Consider the following 18337-nt stretch of genomic DNA (forward strand, 5'->3'; position numbering starts at 1 on the left):
CACACACACACACACACACACACACCACCTGAGGTGATTCCCACAGAATTAATAACTCTCTGAGGAAAGTAATAAAAGGAAATCCAGGCTCTCTCTTTGTCCATATTTGGACATTTCCTGACAGCTCTAATTAACCAAGTCCTTTATGCTTTTATACCTGACATTTGATTGGCTTGGGGGCTGGCCTCGTTAAGAACAGTTTTAAATTAACAGATGAAATTAGATTGGAGATTACAGCAGATATGCTTCACGAGGTTAATTAAATGACCAGTCACAAGGGGCTTGTTTTCAATTCGGCATCACCGACAGATTCAGAGCTGATACAGTTTCTCACAGTGGAGTTTCTGGAGTTTCTATCTGCTCCCAGTCTGGAAGAAAACATCTTTTCCAAAGTAGCACTGAGTGGCTCCTTAACATTGGCAACAATACTGATAATACGGCCTCTGGACAGCAGTACGTCTTCAGGACTAGCTGGTTAGCATGCTATCTCCAGTTGAAGAAAAGCTGTGATAGAGACAAGACTGGATTAAATGAATGAAGTTTGATGCTAAACTTGCAATGTTTATCTAGACTGGTACATAAACAGCTGTTAATGTTAACACTAGTTATGTAGTGATAGCAAAACGTACAAATAGCTCCTTTAAGTTTAGGTTTGGGATTGAGCTTTGCTGATCGCTTGAAATGGGTGGACAACTGGCAACATATTGAGGTGTTTCTAATATTTTGTACATCTTACGTATATAATCAAAGCAAACAAAGACATAAAAAAAATACTGCAGTGTATATCGTGCAGGTTCAAAATGACCATTGGGTTACATCCAAACCCTCTCAGTGTCAGCTGTTGCACTGGATTGCTTTAGATCGTACAACTGTAGCTAACCATTAGAGACATACATAAAATTATGTGTCAGTTTGTAGTCCAATCCAGGTAAATAATCACCAGCCACCACTGCAAATAAGTACAGAAAAGATGAATAAAAAAGATGATAGGAATGAGCAGATGGTTTTAGCCTTCGGGGTAGTTGGGCTGTGAGCTGAATAAAGAAACAGGAATCAGGAGGAGATGTAAAATAAAGGATAAATGAAAGAAAAGGCAAGTGAGCCCACAAGAGGTTAGGAGTGTTAATAGTTTTGGTCTCAGTGGTGCTAGTGTGTGTGTGTGTGTGTGCGTGTGTGTGTGTGTTGGGGGGATTTCATGACAGAACTGGGTGGCAGGTGATGGCTGATTGACAGCTGTTACTCGAGGGCCCCAAAACTTCCAGGAGTGTTCTACTTCTCCAGCTCAGGGCCGATGGTTAACAAAGTAGACTGAAAAGAAGGATTGCATGGAAATTTTAATTTGGTCCCTGTCATCTGCAGTTTGAACAGCTGTAGGCCTACAAGTGAGTGGACAAGTTTAATTTTGAGTGTGGTTTCAGGCTGTGTGTATGTTGATGCATTCCCAGTAAGGCAAGTAAAGACAATAAATACTTAGGGTGGTTATAAGTGTCGGTTATTAGTTTTCATTCTATATGTACCATTACTAATATAAAACTTATAATAACAAATGTCTAAAATAGCCAGATTATTTATATGTTTGTAAGATTGTATTCTTCAGCTAAATTTTCCTATTGTTCATTTACAGTTTCCAAAAGTGCTATAATTCAGACATTTCCTTTAGGTATTTTATTTTAATATGATTGAATGTGGTATTGTTTCCTACATGATTCAGTTTTCCTGTTGTAACAAACAGGCCTCCCCAAAGAGATCATTATATCTTTTCAAAAGGAAAATCTTTTAACTTTTTTGCCTTTTGCCTGACCATAGGCCATGCTTACACTGCATTTGCCAGCATGGAAGCAGAGATCTGGGAATGACAGGCAGCAACAATATAGCTGATTGTTTTCCTGGAGGCGAGAATCCCCTCGATACAAAACAACATAAGCAATTTCACCTTTTCTGTGAGTCTGACAGAATGTAAAGAATCCCGCCTTGATTAGCTGTTGTAGCTAACTGCATATAAATCCACCTCTGGGACAAATAGCTACTTACTTATGTGCACTGGTTTGTTTACATGTGTGCAGCTGCTCACTTCCACGTCCGCTGTTTTCACAAGTTTGAAAATACATTGACCGTCCCGCCCCTTCTGCCTTGAAGCCAAGACTGCGACTGTTGAGCGTCCATCAATTTTTTGGCTGTTTTGAGTGCACCGTCCTGGTACTTACAGTGCACTGCATCTGAATGCAGTTATTCACTCATCATATCAAGTGAGACACCGCATATGTTTGAAATCACTCCCTATTTACCATATATGGCACTACATTTATTCTCTGCCATTTTATTTCAGTGAATGTGAAAATGTATTTAGTACATAGTGTTGTAGCGCTGTCCAAATGTATAGTGAGAATTATTATACCCTATATAGTGGACTCATAATATCCCACAATGCATCATGAAAGGTAGTGTACAACTGATGCTCACTAACCAAGCAATATATATCATCATGCATTGGGCTCGTGGTGAAAGACCGAAAAACCCTGCAGAGAAAATTACCCAAGTAGTGTCCGAAAGTGTTTTTCCATTTTACCAGTGAGCTCACCCTGTAGTCCTCCACAGAGGACAACTCCCTGGATAGTGAGTAGGGAGGAGTGAATGAGTGAGTGACTTCGGACACAACCCATGTCCATACTTTCTGCTAACAATCCCAGCATGCATTGCTCTGCATTTTATAGATGGGAAAATTATTATTGTGCAACATCACTTGGAAGTGATGACGCAAAATAATGATGATTAGTAAGTGCCTGAAATCTGAATTCAACTGTTAGTGCCTCTTAAGTGGGGGGTAGTTCGTGAGTGGGTGTAGAAACTGGTGGTTTTTCAGAGGTCACTGCTCTACAAAGGTGAGAGGTGCTTGCTCCAGTGGTTTGTGTAAAACACATCTGCGGGATTGGCTGTTAAAAAGAGACTGAAGTTGGAAAAAACACAGGAAAATGATCCTTTTTTAGGAAACCTGTGTTGCAACTCCATGAGCATTATCGTCCTTCAAAGCTGTGCTAAAACTTGCTGTGTATCACTGTCCTGAGGTGATAAAAAAAACCCTTTTAAGTCACCTAAGAGTGAGGAGAGTGAGCTCTGGCGACCTCTTAACCTCCATTACTCATCTAAAAGTGATAGAAACAAACTATTCCACTTAAGATCCTTCTTTGGCTTCTCTCCTCCTGCTCCTGCTCCCACAGCTGTTAAAGGTGTGAAAATGTTCAGTGGGGTTTAAAAAAAAAAGGTGCTGCCCTTAGAGACCAAATACACACAAATGCACAGTCATACACATAATGAATGAGTGCGCAGACATATGGAGACAGAAGAAGAAAGGAAGATATTGCTACAGCACGAGAGAAAGTACGTTGGTGTACAGCAAATGAAGACTGCTTGAATCTGCATATTTTATTCTATGTCCTAACACGCACTAGAGGTTTATAAACAGACACAAAAATTAACTTCAGGCGAGCATAGTTTTTCTGAGCTAAATGCATAATCCACACTGAATTCGTAAAGTAATTTAAATTAGACAAAGCTGTGGTTCTGTTAAGATTTAAAACTCATATGGTAAATGAATGCCTTCCTAAATGAATAATTAATTGTGTCTTAGTCAGTGCGTCATGACGTTCCGTAGCTGGAGGTCTGAATTTAAACGCAACCAAGGAAAGTCACTGAATTCAAGAAACTCTCTGGGGAAGTTGAGAATTATCAGGGGATTATACAAATGAGTAACTGCACACAAATATATCAGAATATGTTACAGTCCTGAATGCAGCAGGGAATTTCTTCAGATGCCTATACACAACAGCAGATCCTGCATCTTATGGGAAACTGGGTGAAAGTAAGTAAAAGAACAGAGGAAAGGAAAACACAAGAAAACAGTTCAGCCCTGAAATCTTACACATAAAATCTCAAGAATCCTATATGATTAAAAAAATAAAAATCTGTGAAGTCATATCATCCATTATTTTCTTCTCTTCTGACAGGTAAACTAGTAACATACAGTATATGTCAAGCTGAACACAGACACTCCAGATACTGTAGGCACTGCATGGCGGAAATCCAACCTCATACAGCCTCACTCACACTCGAATCATTAATCCTTTCAGTCTCTCTCTCTCTCACACACAAACGCATATGCACACACACACACACACACACACACACACACACACACACACACACACACACAGTGGTCTTGGTTAGGTAGATTTTCAAAGGGGATTTCTACTTAATAAAAATCCAATTCTGGCTCCACAGGATCCTTATCCCACAGAGAGAGTGAGAGTTTGAAGAAGAGAGAGGGAGCGAGGAAAGACAGCAGGAGAAATAATTAGACAGTGATGGAGACGCAGAGATCACAGTGTACCAAACAGTGAGGGCCCGTCTTTTTTCAGGGCAGCTGCTGCTGTACTCATTTCTGGAGAAGAATTGATTCTGATTCTGAAAAGTATTTCTATTAGAAAAGCTATAAAAATGTCTCTGTATCCTAACATTTGAGTTACAGGTTCATTATTCAAAACTGTCTTTAGGTAATTATCAAATAACCAAGACACTACTGAAATATTTGATTTGTAGTTCAGTGTCTTGTTGGATAATTTTCCAGTGGATTACCGTGGTTCTTTGACGTTTGACCAAACCATTTAGGCTCCTTGAGTCATAATAACATTTTCCATATCACTTGTGACTTTAAAAGTAAAACAAAAAATTAAACATGGCAGTACTGGAGACACAAGCTGTTTCAGTCATAGCCCACTTCAGCCAAACCAAAATGAGACAGTTTTGGCCTACGGAGGATTTCCATTTTGACCAGCTGTGCCTGCCCTTACCGCTGTGTCACAAAGCGCTGCCAGCAAAGACACCTGACATTATCTTACAAAAACTTGAAGTTTTAAGACCGTAGGGTTTTTTTTTAACAGTTGTACTGGTGGTTCTTCAAATGAACTGAAACCCAGTGCTCACATGTAAAAGTGCCATCTTTGGGCTGTCTGTTGGTGTTGTTTGCTGCTATACTATCTTCACTGGTGTGCATTGAATCCTGGGATAGGTTAGGTTGGGCCATATAGGATCCACCCGTTGGGGCCTTTGTTGCCCAGGAAAAGAAGTACTTCTCTCCCACATTTATCGGAGCCTTTCAATGAGAGTATGTGGCTCCTGAATTGGGAACTGTTGTATCCAAGATTCTCTAAAAACTACTACTGTCGTAATTTGTTCATCTGAGCTGCTGGACAAGAGACACATCTCACATTGATGTTGTAGTGATCAAAATGTTAATCTGACTATTTATAGCAGTGTTTTTTTTTTTAAATACGTTATTGCTATGTATGCACCTATACATAAGATGGAATATCACCTTGCAGGAGTAGGACATTCACACAAAGACCTCTATTTGGATATACACACAAGTGCATATAAACCCACATGCTCACATACATGAGAATACATACATAAATATATCTACACATACATACACACAAATACAAATACACTTACACAGAGTGAGGAAACTAAGGTAGTCAATAACTGGTGCCCATCTTCTTCTGAAAGTAGGTACCTGTAGCTGTAGCTGGACAGTCATGTGTTCCATCATATAGACATGTTTGACTTTTTCTAGCCACTGAAGGATGGTGGGAGGTTTAGGCTTCATCCAATTAATAGTAATTATTTTTCTTGCAACCATCAACAGAACATGCAGTATGTAACATTGGTCTGTAGAAAACTGATCAGGTTGTATTTCCGGTAAAAACAATAATGAGTCCATGGGGATTACAGCAGTGGGTTGAGGAAGCTTTTTGTCTTTCACCATATCATTATAACGATGCAGGTGGAAATGAGGTGTCTTGGAGGAGTCAGATTCATTCTGAAGTTTGAGTCTCTGTTATATGGTTAGTGTATCAATTTTGATCAACATTTCATCAACATCTTATTCATGTATAACTGTATCTTTGCATGTTTGCCACCTTTGTCTCAAATAAGAAGCAAAAATAGGAAACTCAGGGGCTTCAACAGTACTTGACCTGGGGCAACAATGCGAATGCTTCAATTTCCCTCCTAATTTCATCTTGGCTTGTGCAGGGACTTACACTGGTGACCTTGCAGCATCAAGCCCACTTCTCCAAACTCCTTTACTCCTGCCGCTGTTATTTTTGCCCATGAAGAACCAATGAAACAGATGTTTAGATGACCGTCTCACCTTTAACAAATACCTCTCTCACCCTCTCCTCTCTGTCTTCCCTCCCACCTGTCCCTCTCCTCCGGTCCCACCCTTTCCATCAAGGATGCAAACAAAAGCAGATTACCATATTCATGAGGCAGCCAGAAGACAAATGAACGGGAGAGCAAAAGAAAGAACAAAATCCATTCTTTATCGCGCTTTCATCGCATATCGATCTTCCTTTCACCTGCAATTATTCTCTCAATTCCTTTGATGCACTTTCTCCTCCCTCTCAACTTTCACTGTCCCTCTGTTTTCCCTCTGTGTTTTTCTCTGTCACGTCTGTCAACAGCCTGTTTATATCAAGGCGCTGACAGAGATTTGTGTGTGTGTGTGTGTGTGTGACTTCGCACATTGTGACACTGATGGAAACGCTAAACACCTTGTACTATATTATGTAGTCTGGCGTGTGGGTAGTGAGTGAATGGAGACAGATGAAGACTGAAACGATGTGTATGTGTGTTGACAGTGATAAAACGGGAACTCAGATGCTCCCACAATACAATAGTCTTATTGACTAGTATATGTCTCCTTTCCTTCCTTCCTACTTCCTTACCTCTTCCTTGTTGTCACCCTTTCTCTAAAACATACCCATTCTTCCTTCATTGCTTTCCTCCACTTTCAGGCTACTTTTGAATCCCTTCTTTGTTCCCTTTCTTTGTTCTCTTCATTCCTCCATTACTGTTCATCCCTCCGATCTTTATTTCCTCCGTCTTGCCTCATTTCTACTCATTCCCTTCTTCTCTTTTACTTGGCTTCTCCTTTGTCCCTCACATTAATTCACCCCTTCTCTTTTATCCCATTCACCATATTTACTTTCTCCTCTCATTACTCATAATATGTAGCAATGCATGTCTCTAGGGAAGACAGTGTTGGCAGTCACTCATGCTCCCCAGAGAATGAAGCCGACTGACTTAGGTGATCCCCTGACGTTTCACTTTTCCAGTTAAGTATAAGACATTCATGGTTCCCAGGGGATGCATCCTTTTCATCTATGATATAATAATTTGTCCAATACTCTGAATTCTCTTTAGAAATCAAGCTATTACTGCTGCATCTGCCGCCCACCAGTGCCAATGTTCTGTATCTTGAATGGGTGTCAGCAGGCTGCAACTGGACACATCCAATCAAAGGACCTGTGCCATACATGTACCATACTGTACATACCATACAGGCTGATACTATCCTAGGTGTAGCTTTAAATAGCCCTTGGCTGGTAATAATGTTTCAACCTTTCTGCCCTTGCCTTCCAACCTATTTCTCCCATTGCCCCTTCCTTTCTTCCTCTTTCTTCCCTTCAGTGTTTCCTGAATTCACAACACCATTCATGTCTCCCTCCTTTGGACAAACCTTTCTAGATTTTTTTTGCTCTTGCACCTTCAATCCTGCCCTTCTCCTTTCTATTTTCCTTCATTCTTCCTCCTTCCTCCTCCACTTCTATCTCCCACCCTGCTTTTACAATGCATTTCATTATTTGACAAAACATTTCGCAACATTTAGCTGCACTTTCTTTTTTTCCATTGTTTTTCCTTTCTGTCCTCATTTCACTCATCCCCTTGACGCTTCCTTTCTACCCGTCTTTCTTTACCATTGTCTCTCCTCCCTACTTATTTTGTACTTTTTCTCTCTCCACCTTAATCCATCTTTAACCATCTCACTTATTTTCATTGCACCAGTTCAGGTTTTATTACAGAGGCAGGTTTTTGTCACCCTTAACTGGGCAAGTAAAAATAAATGAATAAAGCGATGTGTATTACTGTTGCAGATTATTTGACACTTTGGAGCTATTGTGCGGCATTATTCTGCTCTGAATTACATGTCTGAAGATGACTAACAACTGCAAACACAACTCGAGTCTCTTCCATGAATGAAAATCTGAAATATAAAGACCTTTCTTGCATTCATTTCATCCTGTGCCCCTCCCACCTCACGTTATCTCTCTGTGACAGTTTGAAAGGGAATAATGACATGACGCATCACCGTTTTAAAGCACATGAATGAAAAGACTGAACGAGCTGAAAGAAAAAGACAAAGGGACAGTTAGAAATGTAGAGAGCGGCAGGGGGAAAGACAGACAGATGGAAGGAAAGTGAGATAGAGGCAGACACCTCGCGGGGACAGAGGAAGACAGACGTAAAGAGACAAGAGGGGAGAGAGAAGAAAAAAGACAGAAAGCCTGCCTCCTTATCTTACCCTGCCTTTCACAGCCAACCTCACACTGGCACTTAATACTACTGTGTGTGTGTGTGTGTGTGTGTGTGTGTGTGTTGCAGAAAGTATCTGTGAGCATGTTTCATGTTTGTGTGGATGTATCACTGCTCTCTTTATCAATTAATCATTCTATTATTTTTTCAATTAACTCAATAATCACACAGATATACTCTTCAAACATCTTTGTTTTGTCCAACCAACAGTCCAACATCTAAAGACAATCTAAAGTTGGAAGCAGCACATTTGGCATTTTTGCTTAATAAATGACTTAAAGAATCATCAACAATGACAGCAACAATATTCTGTTTCCTAGATTCCTTTGTAGTCTGGCGGTAGTGTGTGCATTTGTCCACTGTGTGCATGAATGTGTCTACATGTGTCCAGATACAGTATGTGCATTTGCTGTGTGCACCTACGCACATACGTGCTTGTGTGTGTCTGTGTGTACTTTCCATAAGGGCTATCTAATCTGGAGGACAACTTAAAGTGCTGCTAGCAAATAAATGCTTCTTCCTGCCTTCATTCTTTCACATACGCATGATGTGTAGACAGTTAGCTTAGCACAGAGACTGGAGCACTGGAGCTAATTTACATGTTATATCTTCTTGTTTAATCCAAAAAATTGAAGCTTAAAAACCAATTGCAGCAGAAGGTTATGTGAGGGACTATTTTATGGCAAGGAAAAGGAAGAAATACAATGATAAAACATAACCCTGACAAATTAAATACGTTCTAAATATAAAATATATATTTGCCAATGGACTTTTTAAGGGAACGTTCATTTTTAGGCTTTCTCCTCTGTTTTGTGTTTGAGCGACATGCGAACATTTTTCACTTTAAATGGTGACTTCATTTGGGTTTTTGTAACTAATAGTCAACATAATGGCCAACAAATATCCACCATATTGTTTTTGTTTCATTGTACTGAAGCATATATAATGTTAGACAATGAATTACAAGTAATCTTGACAAGAGCTGTGTCAGATTCTGCGTCCTTCAGAGGCTGCATCCTTCAGACTGTGTCACAGCACTGTGACGTGTCTCATTTCGATTCTTCAAATGCTGCCAAGAAATGCAGCTTTCTTTTCCACAAAGGCTCGATCGGGTGGATCCTTCGTGGCCAAACCTATTCCAAGAGTCACTGCGCACTGGTAATGGAAATAATATGGCAGCGAACAATGCAGACAGAGAGCATGAGGATTACACCGTTAAATGTTTTCAACTCAGTTCAACAGCTAATGGGAAAACTGTAAAATAACAAAAACAAAAACAAGGGCTTAAAACCTCAAGTTTTGGTAAAGAAAACGATGGTACACAATGGTAAGGGTGGCACAGCTGCTGGAGCAAAGTGGAAATCCTCTGTAGACCAGACTGTTTCATTTTGGTTCAGCCTTTGTGGTCAACAGCAGCTACCACACATGTTGTTAGGATGTTGAGACAGCAGGGGTTGTGTCTTCTGAATGACGCGGCCCCTGAATTGGGACAGAGCTAAGATATATGTGAAACTGTCATGACTGATTCGTTGCAGCTCTGACTTGAACCATTGTTACTGACTGATTCAGCTCTTGATGAGGGGATTGCTGGTAGACATGATGTTCTTCCTTGTTTTCTAAGACCTAGGAGTCACTTCAGTCAGGAATCATGCTTCATTAAAATATCATTCATACCAGCCAAGGCACAGTGTTCGGAGCTGTTACACCCACATAACCACATTTACCTGGAACTGAACCATGCTGAAGTGATAAAGAGGGTAAAGTGGTGACAGAGGAGTAGCTGAAGTCTGGGGTCAAACTCTGGAAGAGTTTCTGCTTGGGTACGGAGATCGAGGGATAGAGGACATGATCGTTTGACAGTCTAACAATTAGCTGAGCCTCACTGGCTTTAAATATGAAATTTAGGTCCGAGAACATCGGAAAGACAAATTACTGGGTGCAAATGATGAACCCTAAAAATTTGTTGAATTTGTGATGAATGACGGGAACATTTCACACAACCAGTTATTAAATCAAATTGTGTTCAATTCATCAAATTATCTGAATTAATCCTGCTTGAGTTCATGTGCATTTTCCTCATATTGGTTTTATATTCACATTCATTTTAACCCCCAATTCTACATTCATTAGTTGGCTTTGTCAACTCCATTCTTCTGACTCACACTACCAAGAAATGGCAATTTATGGTTTACGTTGTGACCACTGAATGACTTTGGTTTGAAGACATTTTCTTATCTAGATTAATCAAATAACTTGACGAGTTGTGAGTCAGGATTTTTGTCTTTAAATTGACTCCCACTCCTCATGTGTCCCTGATTGAACACAGGGTATGAACATTCAGGAACTGTTTGATATGAAAAAAAATTACAGGAAATTTATCAAAAGTTGTGAACTCCAAATGTGTTTCTTAAGGCAGAATGAATATTGTAGTCGTATTAACCCAAGAGTGCACAGCGAGAGCACGAGACCTTATGCTATTGTTGGTTAAAAATACAGGAAGACTTTTATCAAATACATCTGACATTTAGATAATGTATTTATTATAAGCCATTTTTTGACTTTCTAAGCTGCTAATAGCACTGATAGCACTGCTGGTGCATTACATACCGCCTAACTTCTGACAACGTGGGGTTTTAAGGCTGAATTTATCGGGGGATGTGCAAATAGCTCCTCCATCAGCATTGTTCTTTTTTCTGTATTTTACATTTTTTTAATGTTTATATCATGAATCAATCTTTAATTATGAGCTCTTTTTCTTTTGCCTGCAGCCCACATTAGTATAATAACAATGAGCTTATTGAATCGTGTTTATAACCTACAGCATTATGGAAGAACAAGAAAAGCAGAGGAGAGAGAGAGGATGTGGGTGGTACAGAAGAAAAATAAAGGAGGAAAAAAAATGAAAAGGAAACAAAGGCAAAAGAACCAATAGTTAATATGGAAAGAAAGAATGAATGAGAGGGAGAAAAAAAATGAGGAAGTGAAAGGAGAGAGGAGGAACAGAGGGGCAGAGGAGAGAGGAGGGAAAAAAGAGGAAAATGAACAACATGACTGTGGTTGCTGATGTAAATCTCCCCCAGGTTAAAACAAGATGATAATTAAAAATGTACCACAGGGTCACACTGTGACTGTGTGTGTGTGTGTGTGTGTGTGTGTGTGTGTGTGTGTGTGCGCATATGTGTCTTACTGTTCAGCCTTTATTGCTGTAGGTGAGCTTGTGTCTGTGTGTGTGTAGTGGGAGTTAAGTTGCAGTGCCCATTAAAAGGTGTCCCTGCTGCAATCAGTGTACAGAGGCCTTAGGGCCTATTTGTTACTACATCAATCTGGAGTTAATGGAAACACACAGCACACAAACACACACACACTCGTACACAGATCCAAACACATTTCCGCCTACAGTGCAAACATTGTCAGAGAGACCGCTGAACAGCAGGACACGCACACATACACACAGGCGTGTATGCACTTGAACGCGCACACACACACACACACAGCTGGCAAGGAAGCCAGCCAACCGGGCCCACGGCAGAACACAACACACACTGTTTTATACACAAGAAAATCCTAATGAGGTCCCTTCAGTTCAGAAATTCTTGTCTCCTTATTTCATTCTTAGATTTGTTCATCAGACCTTTCCTGTTGTTGTCAAAACAGCTCATAGGTTTCTCGTCACATTTCCAGCAGAAACTTCATTTTCTCTCCCTCTCATATTAGTGCTAACGGTGCTAAACTGACAACTTTGAGGTTGATGTAAGTTGCCAATCGAAACATCCTTTACTCTCAATCTGAAAATCGCGCAGTGAAGATGAATCAAAGTGAAAAGACTAAATTTGAAAATGTCATGTGTTTGACTGTCTGCCAGTTCTCATCAGTAGATAAGGCAGCGCTGCAGCGAGTCCTGCGCGGACTCTGTAAATGTTTTAGCACAAATTAAATTGGATCGAGTACATATCTGCTCATAAGTCACTGTTAATCGCTGACTAGAGGAGATAAAAGAACAAAAACGCAGCGGGACTGGGATGGGTAGAGCGCAGACAGGCAGAGAGCAGGGGGCCAGTGCTCACAGAGGCACCATATTTCTGCTGTCTGACCCGAGACACCGAATCAACTACCAGCTCTAGGGCTGCTCTGCACCTGAGCCTGACCTCTGACTTACCTATAGAAAGAGGCAATGTCCCTACAGGGTGCAGGAAATATTTGCTGGCAGATCATGTGACACCCACGGACACCAAAGGAATTCATAATCACTACAAAAGAAATGATGGTAAGGGAAGTTATCCAACACAGTCAGGGAGGGTTGCAAGCACCACTGCTGGTCAAGTATCCCCAGGAATTACATCTTTATTGAACTGTTCCACACCTCACCATTATAGCCAATGTCAAAGCTCAGTGCCAACACAGGAAGTACAGTACCCCTTATGTAGTGAGGCAAAATGTAAGGGTGTGGAGGTCGGGTGGTGGACAGGAGCATAGTGAATCTGACTTTAATGTGGGAGACCAGTTTGTATTGTTAATTGTTTTCATTCACAATAACCACAGTCCTCCCCTAACCATAACTGATTATTTTAGATGCCCAGAGTTAACCAACATAATCAAGTGTTCAGGTTTTATATGCCATAATCACGATCATCCCTGACCTTAACTGTAATGTAGCTGCCATGCACAGAATTCAAAGACAGAAAGACATACATTTTTTTTTGGCCTCTTGACTGGGTTCGGCAGTCATTGTAGAGGTCGACAGGAAACCTGAGGGGAGAGAAGGGTGTGACATCCCCTTCCCGGGAGTTGAACATGGTCGTTACATTGGTATATCATTAGGCTACTGGGGCATCCCAGAGAGGGAAGTTGGTGGAAGTTGGAAGTCCATGCCATATGCATCCTGTCAAAAATGTAATGACATACCAGAACTGTGCTACTTTGTTCTCTCCTACAACTTTCTGATGGCGGTGAAGGCTGTTGAGAGTGAAGATAACTTGAAGCAAATTGAAACCCACATCTAGGTAAGTCAGTTGCACTGTAGACCTGCTGGCTGCGACCCCCACTCTGATTTTGAGTGATTGAAGGATGTGAATGTGCCAATTGCACAGAATAACGTTATATTCAGTAATGAGATGAGGTCGACCTTCCCGCTGTCACTTGTATCACAAAGTGAATGAAAAAATTGTGTTTTTTTTTTTCTTTAAGAATTTCAGTGTTGCTACCTTTGGGAGACAGAAAATGCTGAACAATGAATCAAAACCTGTGCTTCAAGTTTCTCCTGCATGACTCCTCTTAATCCCTTGCAGGGCTCATTTCTGCCTGAAGGTCACATCAGGGTGGTGCTTGAGCTGACCACCTCTGTTGTGACATGACAAAAGTCAAAGAGTCCATGGCAGTGTCCCAGTAGGGCACAGAGATGCCACACCATGAGGAAACACCACAGAAATAAACACTTCACACCAAAAATGGAGACATATTCAAAATGAGGACCTCAAGGACTACCACTTAAATCTTAGAATAAATAAACAGAGGGGAAGTGTTGGTTCTTACCAGGCGTGATTTCTATCACCGTGTCTTGCCTCTCTGGAGGGAAAAGGACCTTGGGAGGCTGAGTGGTTTGGAGAGCTGTAAGAGAAACAGAGCGAGAAAGATTTACAGAGGGGAAGGTTAATTATCAGAAGTGAGTGAGAGGTTTATTAAACTAATGAGCTTTGGTTGTGGTGGACATAGCATCATATTATGGGCTCATTATTCCCACATAACAATCCTTCCATATCTAAACAAACAAAGGAAAAGGAGAAAACTCATTTTATTTCTCAATTCACGGACACATTCATCACATCCATCCGACTGTTAATATGTACGTAACATATATAAAAGAAAAGTTATTACATTGAATGTTTCATTCATTCACTGTGGCAAGCAACATCTCCGAATGTCAAAAGGAGGTATTTTTCTTTTCAATCAACAGCCACCACTTCTGCCTTATGTAGCTGCGCTGCTTGGATGGTAGAGGCAGTGGCAGAACTAGAGCTGGAGAGAGAGAAATACATACATATAGACCCTGCAACATATGACAATGAAGGTCTGAGATTTACATTAGCCTGAAAAACACACTTTGGCTGTAGAGCTGTGCAGCTGCACTGTTTTGTGAAGAAATGCAGGCAGAGATCTGACCTTTGCTCTATCAGTTGATCGCTGCTCCACAGCATCACAAATATAAAGAGACTGGACTGTCACAGCTCCGCCTCAGACACAGAGGCAGCTCACTGCAACAGCTTGTCTCACCTAACGATTTTTTTCTTCCCTCTGTCTGCTTCTGTGTGGACCAACAAGATGACTGACTGTGTTTCTAGTCTGACGACCAGCAGATGCGCTCTGCCTCCACCCGAAGCACCTTTCAATTTCACCTCAATGGACTCTGAGCACCAATGCTTGTTGCTGTCCAACACCTTTCCCCTCACTGCTTCTAAGCGTCTTATAATCCTCTGGTTAAGTCAAGTCCATTTTTATTTATATAGCACCAAATCACAGCAGAAGTTATCTCAAGGCTCTTTCCAAATAGAAGATAGACAATACATTTAGCAGCAGGTGTTGAGCAGGATCTGGTATGTTTCAGTGTTTCCATTCTTCTTTGAAGATTGAATACATGCAACTTGTCCTATGTCTAAGATTCTGAAGTTCATTTCTGGTGTCAATAAATCCCTGATGATAAATCATCTGATGATCATAGTCATGCACTGATATTTCACAGGAAACATGACACTGATGCAGGTAGTGGAGATGAGGTACATATAGTTCTGGATCCGTGCACTCTCTTAACTGTCAAAGAACAAAATTGGTGAGATGAATGAGATGTTGGATTTGACTGACTTTGACAGCACAGAAATCAGCTACACTCGTCTTAGGATTGCTTGCTTGGTCCAGCACTTTGGTCCAAACTGAAATATCTCAACAACTATTGGATGAATCGCCATGAAATCTGGATGGAGACATTCATGCTCCCAGAGGATGAATCCTACTGTAAAAGGTAAATCTGAGATATCATTCTTATCCAAAGCACTTTACACTTTGCATCTTCACCCATTTGCACACACACACACTCACAAGCAGCAAGCTACCATGCAAGGCGCTGGCCCAACCACCAGGGGGTCCAGCGTCTTTCCCAAAGGACAATTTGACATGTCGACCGGAGGGAGGTTCAAACCGCCACCCCTGTGATTAGTGGATGACCTGCTCTACCCTCCTGATCCTCATCCACTCCACACTGTCCTGTATCATTAGTCATCCTAATGACTTTCCTCTAGTGGCCACCTTGAAGTTGACACTTTCACTCAGATGGATTGCCATGAAATCTACTAAGACATTCATGCCCCCCCTCAGGATTAATTGTGATAACTTTGGTGATCTCTTCTTTTTCCATCTAATGCCAAATGTTGAATTTGTCCAATATTTTTGGATTTTTTTGTAAACCAAGCAACATTTCCATCATCCTCAGCTGTATTTTGGGTCTAGAGCTAACTCATAAATGTTAGCATGCTAACACACTAAACTAAGAATATGAACATAGTAAATACTATACCTGCTAAACATTAACATGTCAACGTTGTCATTGTGAGCATGTTAGCTTACTTACGTTCACATACTGACACTGAGCAATTAGCTCAAAGCACCACTGTGTCTTGGCATGGACCACCAGACCAGCTTACATGGCCGTAGTCTACGTTCATCCATTGGTAAGCTCAAATATGTCTGGCAGAGGGAAAATTATGCCACTTGAAATTGTCAACTGTTTTGATCTTTTATTAAGCATGAGAGATGAGCCACTTGGGCGTTAGAGCTACAATTTGTGAAGAAGGGCCATTTAAAAGTGTTTTTTAATGTCAGAAAAAAAACAAGATAACAGCTGAAGTCCTTCATAAAACGCATGCTCACATGGAAAGGAAGGTGCAGCTCTCTAAAGTACAGTATGTTCAAATGGTAATGAGTCAGTATCCCCCCACTGCTCTGTGTTTAAATATTGGTCCACTTGTTATTTTTTGTGTAGTAACACTAACAACCACAGTAACAAAGCTCGGTGTTCATATCAGAGGAAAGCAAGGACAGAGTTGGGAGGTGCTTCCGCACCCATGTTGGTCTAAATGCTCTTCCTGTGTTTTTCAAAAGTGGCGAGAATATCATTTTCTTTTCTTTTCTTTTTTCTTTTCTTTTCCACCTTTTTTTCAACTTTCCCCCCAATAACACTGTCAAACCCTCTCACTCGACCCCTCTTTCTGTTTCTGTGATAAGACTGATAGTTTCATTTGCATTCTAAAGGTTCCGCTGAACCTTTTAAGATTAATGAGACAACCCTTCACCTAGACCTACTACTCTCCTGTTCTGTCCTCTATTCACATCCTTCATACATTTCCGTTTCCTCTCCTTTCTTCATGTCTGTCTTGGGGTTTTCATTTTATTTCAGAACATGCTGCGTGGCTTTTCATGGCTTTAAACTGGATGTGTCACCTTTGCTGTGTGTACGCAGCTGTATTAGCCTGCACCTCCGTGGTATTTTGGTGACTCTTTGTGAACTTGACTGAGTCAGAGTGAGAAGGAGGCACAGTAGGAGCTGTGGCATAGTGATTAAGTAGTGGTGCAGTGCGTCTCTTCTACTAACATCCATGTCTTTATCAAATGACACACAGCTAACAGATCCCTCTCAAAAGTTTTCCCTGCTGTTTTGTGTTTGTTAGGTAAATTGTACTTTTTGAAATACAGAAAACCTCTGCAGCAGCAGAACTGGCAACGAAAATGCCAAACATCTGTCAAAACGCCGGATGCACCAGCAGCATTTGCCATTAATTCACAAAAAAACAACTTTGTGTAGGAGCAAAAGAAGATTGTCTCTGTGAGTGTTTGGGGTCTGTGTTAACCTGAATAAAAATCTGAATATCAAAAGGTGTGTTGTGGTGAATAGATGATAATGACGGGGTTGGTGTACTTTTAGCACACAGCTTCATGGAGACACACACGAGCACGCATTTGAGATCTTTGAACTTTTCATAATGGTTGCTTGTCTTGAAAATTACAGTATGCTATTGATGTGGAAAGTGTGTTTTTGTCTAGGTCTCTCTGCATGTGTGGGGCGCCATTAGGTTAGAAGCACTGGCTGAGATTCTCCCATGTCTGAGAGGAACTATGAATATTAGATACAGCTAGGGCTTAGTGTGAGACATTAGCTTACCATACAACAAAACAACCACATTGAGATTTTATAGTTTATTGTAGCTTCATTTTGGAGGAAACCTAGAGATATAGAAACAGAAATTGAAAATGCCATTGAGTCAAATTTCTGCCTCTGTCCTTTGGAAAAAAATAAAATCAAATTAAAGGAGCTATGTGTAAGTTTTGCTGCCGCTACACAGCCAGCATTAGCACTAACAGCTGTTTACTTATAGAAGAAACATTGCGAGTTCAGTATGAAACTTCATTCCTTTATTCACTTAGAGCTGTCTCCAGTGGTGAAAAGAAACATCATTGTTCAATGTATTTTCTTTTTGCTTCTATTGTTATCATTTCTTTTCTTGTACTGAAGTTAGCAAGCTAACCAGCTAGCCTCAGTCCAGCCAGACTACCTAATCACTTTCTGATAACGTGTCACTGTGGCATCCAATCCTGTCCTCATGAAGTAGCACTGCTCAGAGGGCGTATTCTAACCCTTTGTTTAACAACGACTGGTAAGTAAACAGCTGTTAATGCTAATACTGGCTATATAGCTATAGCAAAACTTGCAACTAGCTCCCTTAAAGCTAGATCAGTAGATATTTTTGGCCAATTGGATCCAATTAATAATGATGAAAATGTAACACTGACATAAAGTTGTTATTACGAAGGTGTAACCAAACAACTGTCTGTTGACACATCCAGCAGAAGTTAGCATTAGAAT

The 18337-nt window shown here is 40.7% G+C and overlaps 1 protein-coding gene across 3 annotated transcripts in view; it reads right to left on the reverse strand.

Annotated features, from left to right (window-relative positions):
* Window positions 1–18337, reverse strand: part of il1rapl2 (interleukin 1 receptor accessory protein-like 2) — a 412851-nt gene that overhangs the window by 48619 nt on the left and 345895 nt on the right. For all 3 annotated transcript variants that reach the window (XM_071457949.1, XM_071457947.1, XM_071457948.1), the window contains exon 7: window positions 13963–14037. In XM_071457949.1, the coding sequence (XP_071314050.1) occupies window positions 13963–14037 (75 nt within the window). The remainder of the gene's footprint in view (window positions 1–13962; window positions 14038–18337) is intronic.

Source organism: Trachinotus anak, unplaced genomic scaffold (genome assembly GCF_046630095.1).
Source record: "Trachinotus anak isolate AG129_WGS33_773 ecotype Australia unplaced genomic scaffold, CSIRO_AGI_Tana_v1 ptg000021l, whole genome shotgun sequence".
Taxonomy (NCBI): Eukaryota; Metazoa; Chordata; class Actinopteri; order Carangiformes; family Carangidae; genus Trachinotus; species Trachinotus anak.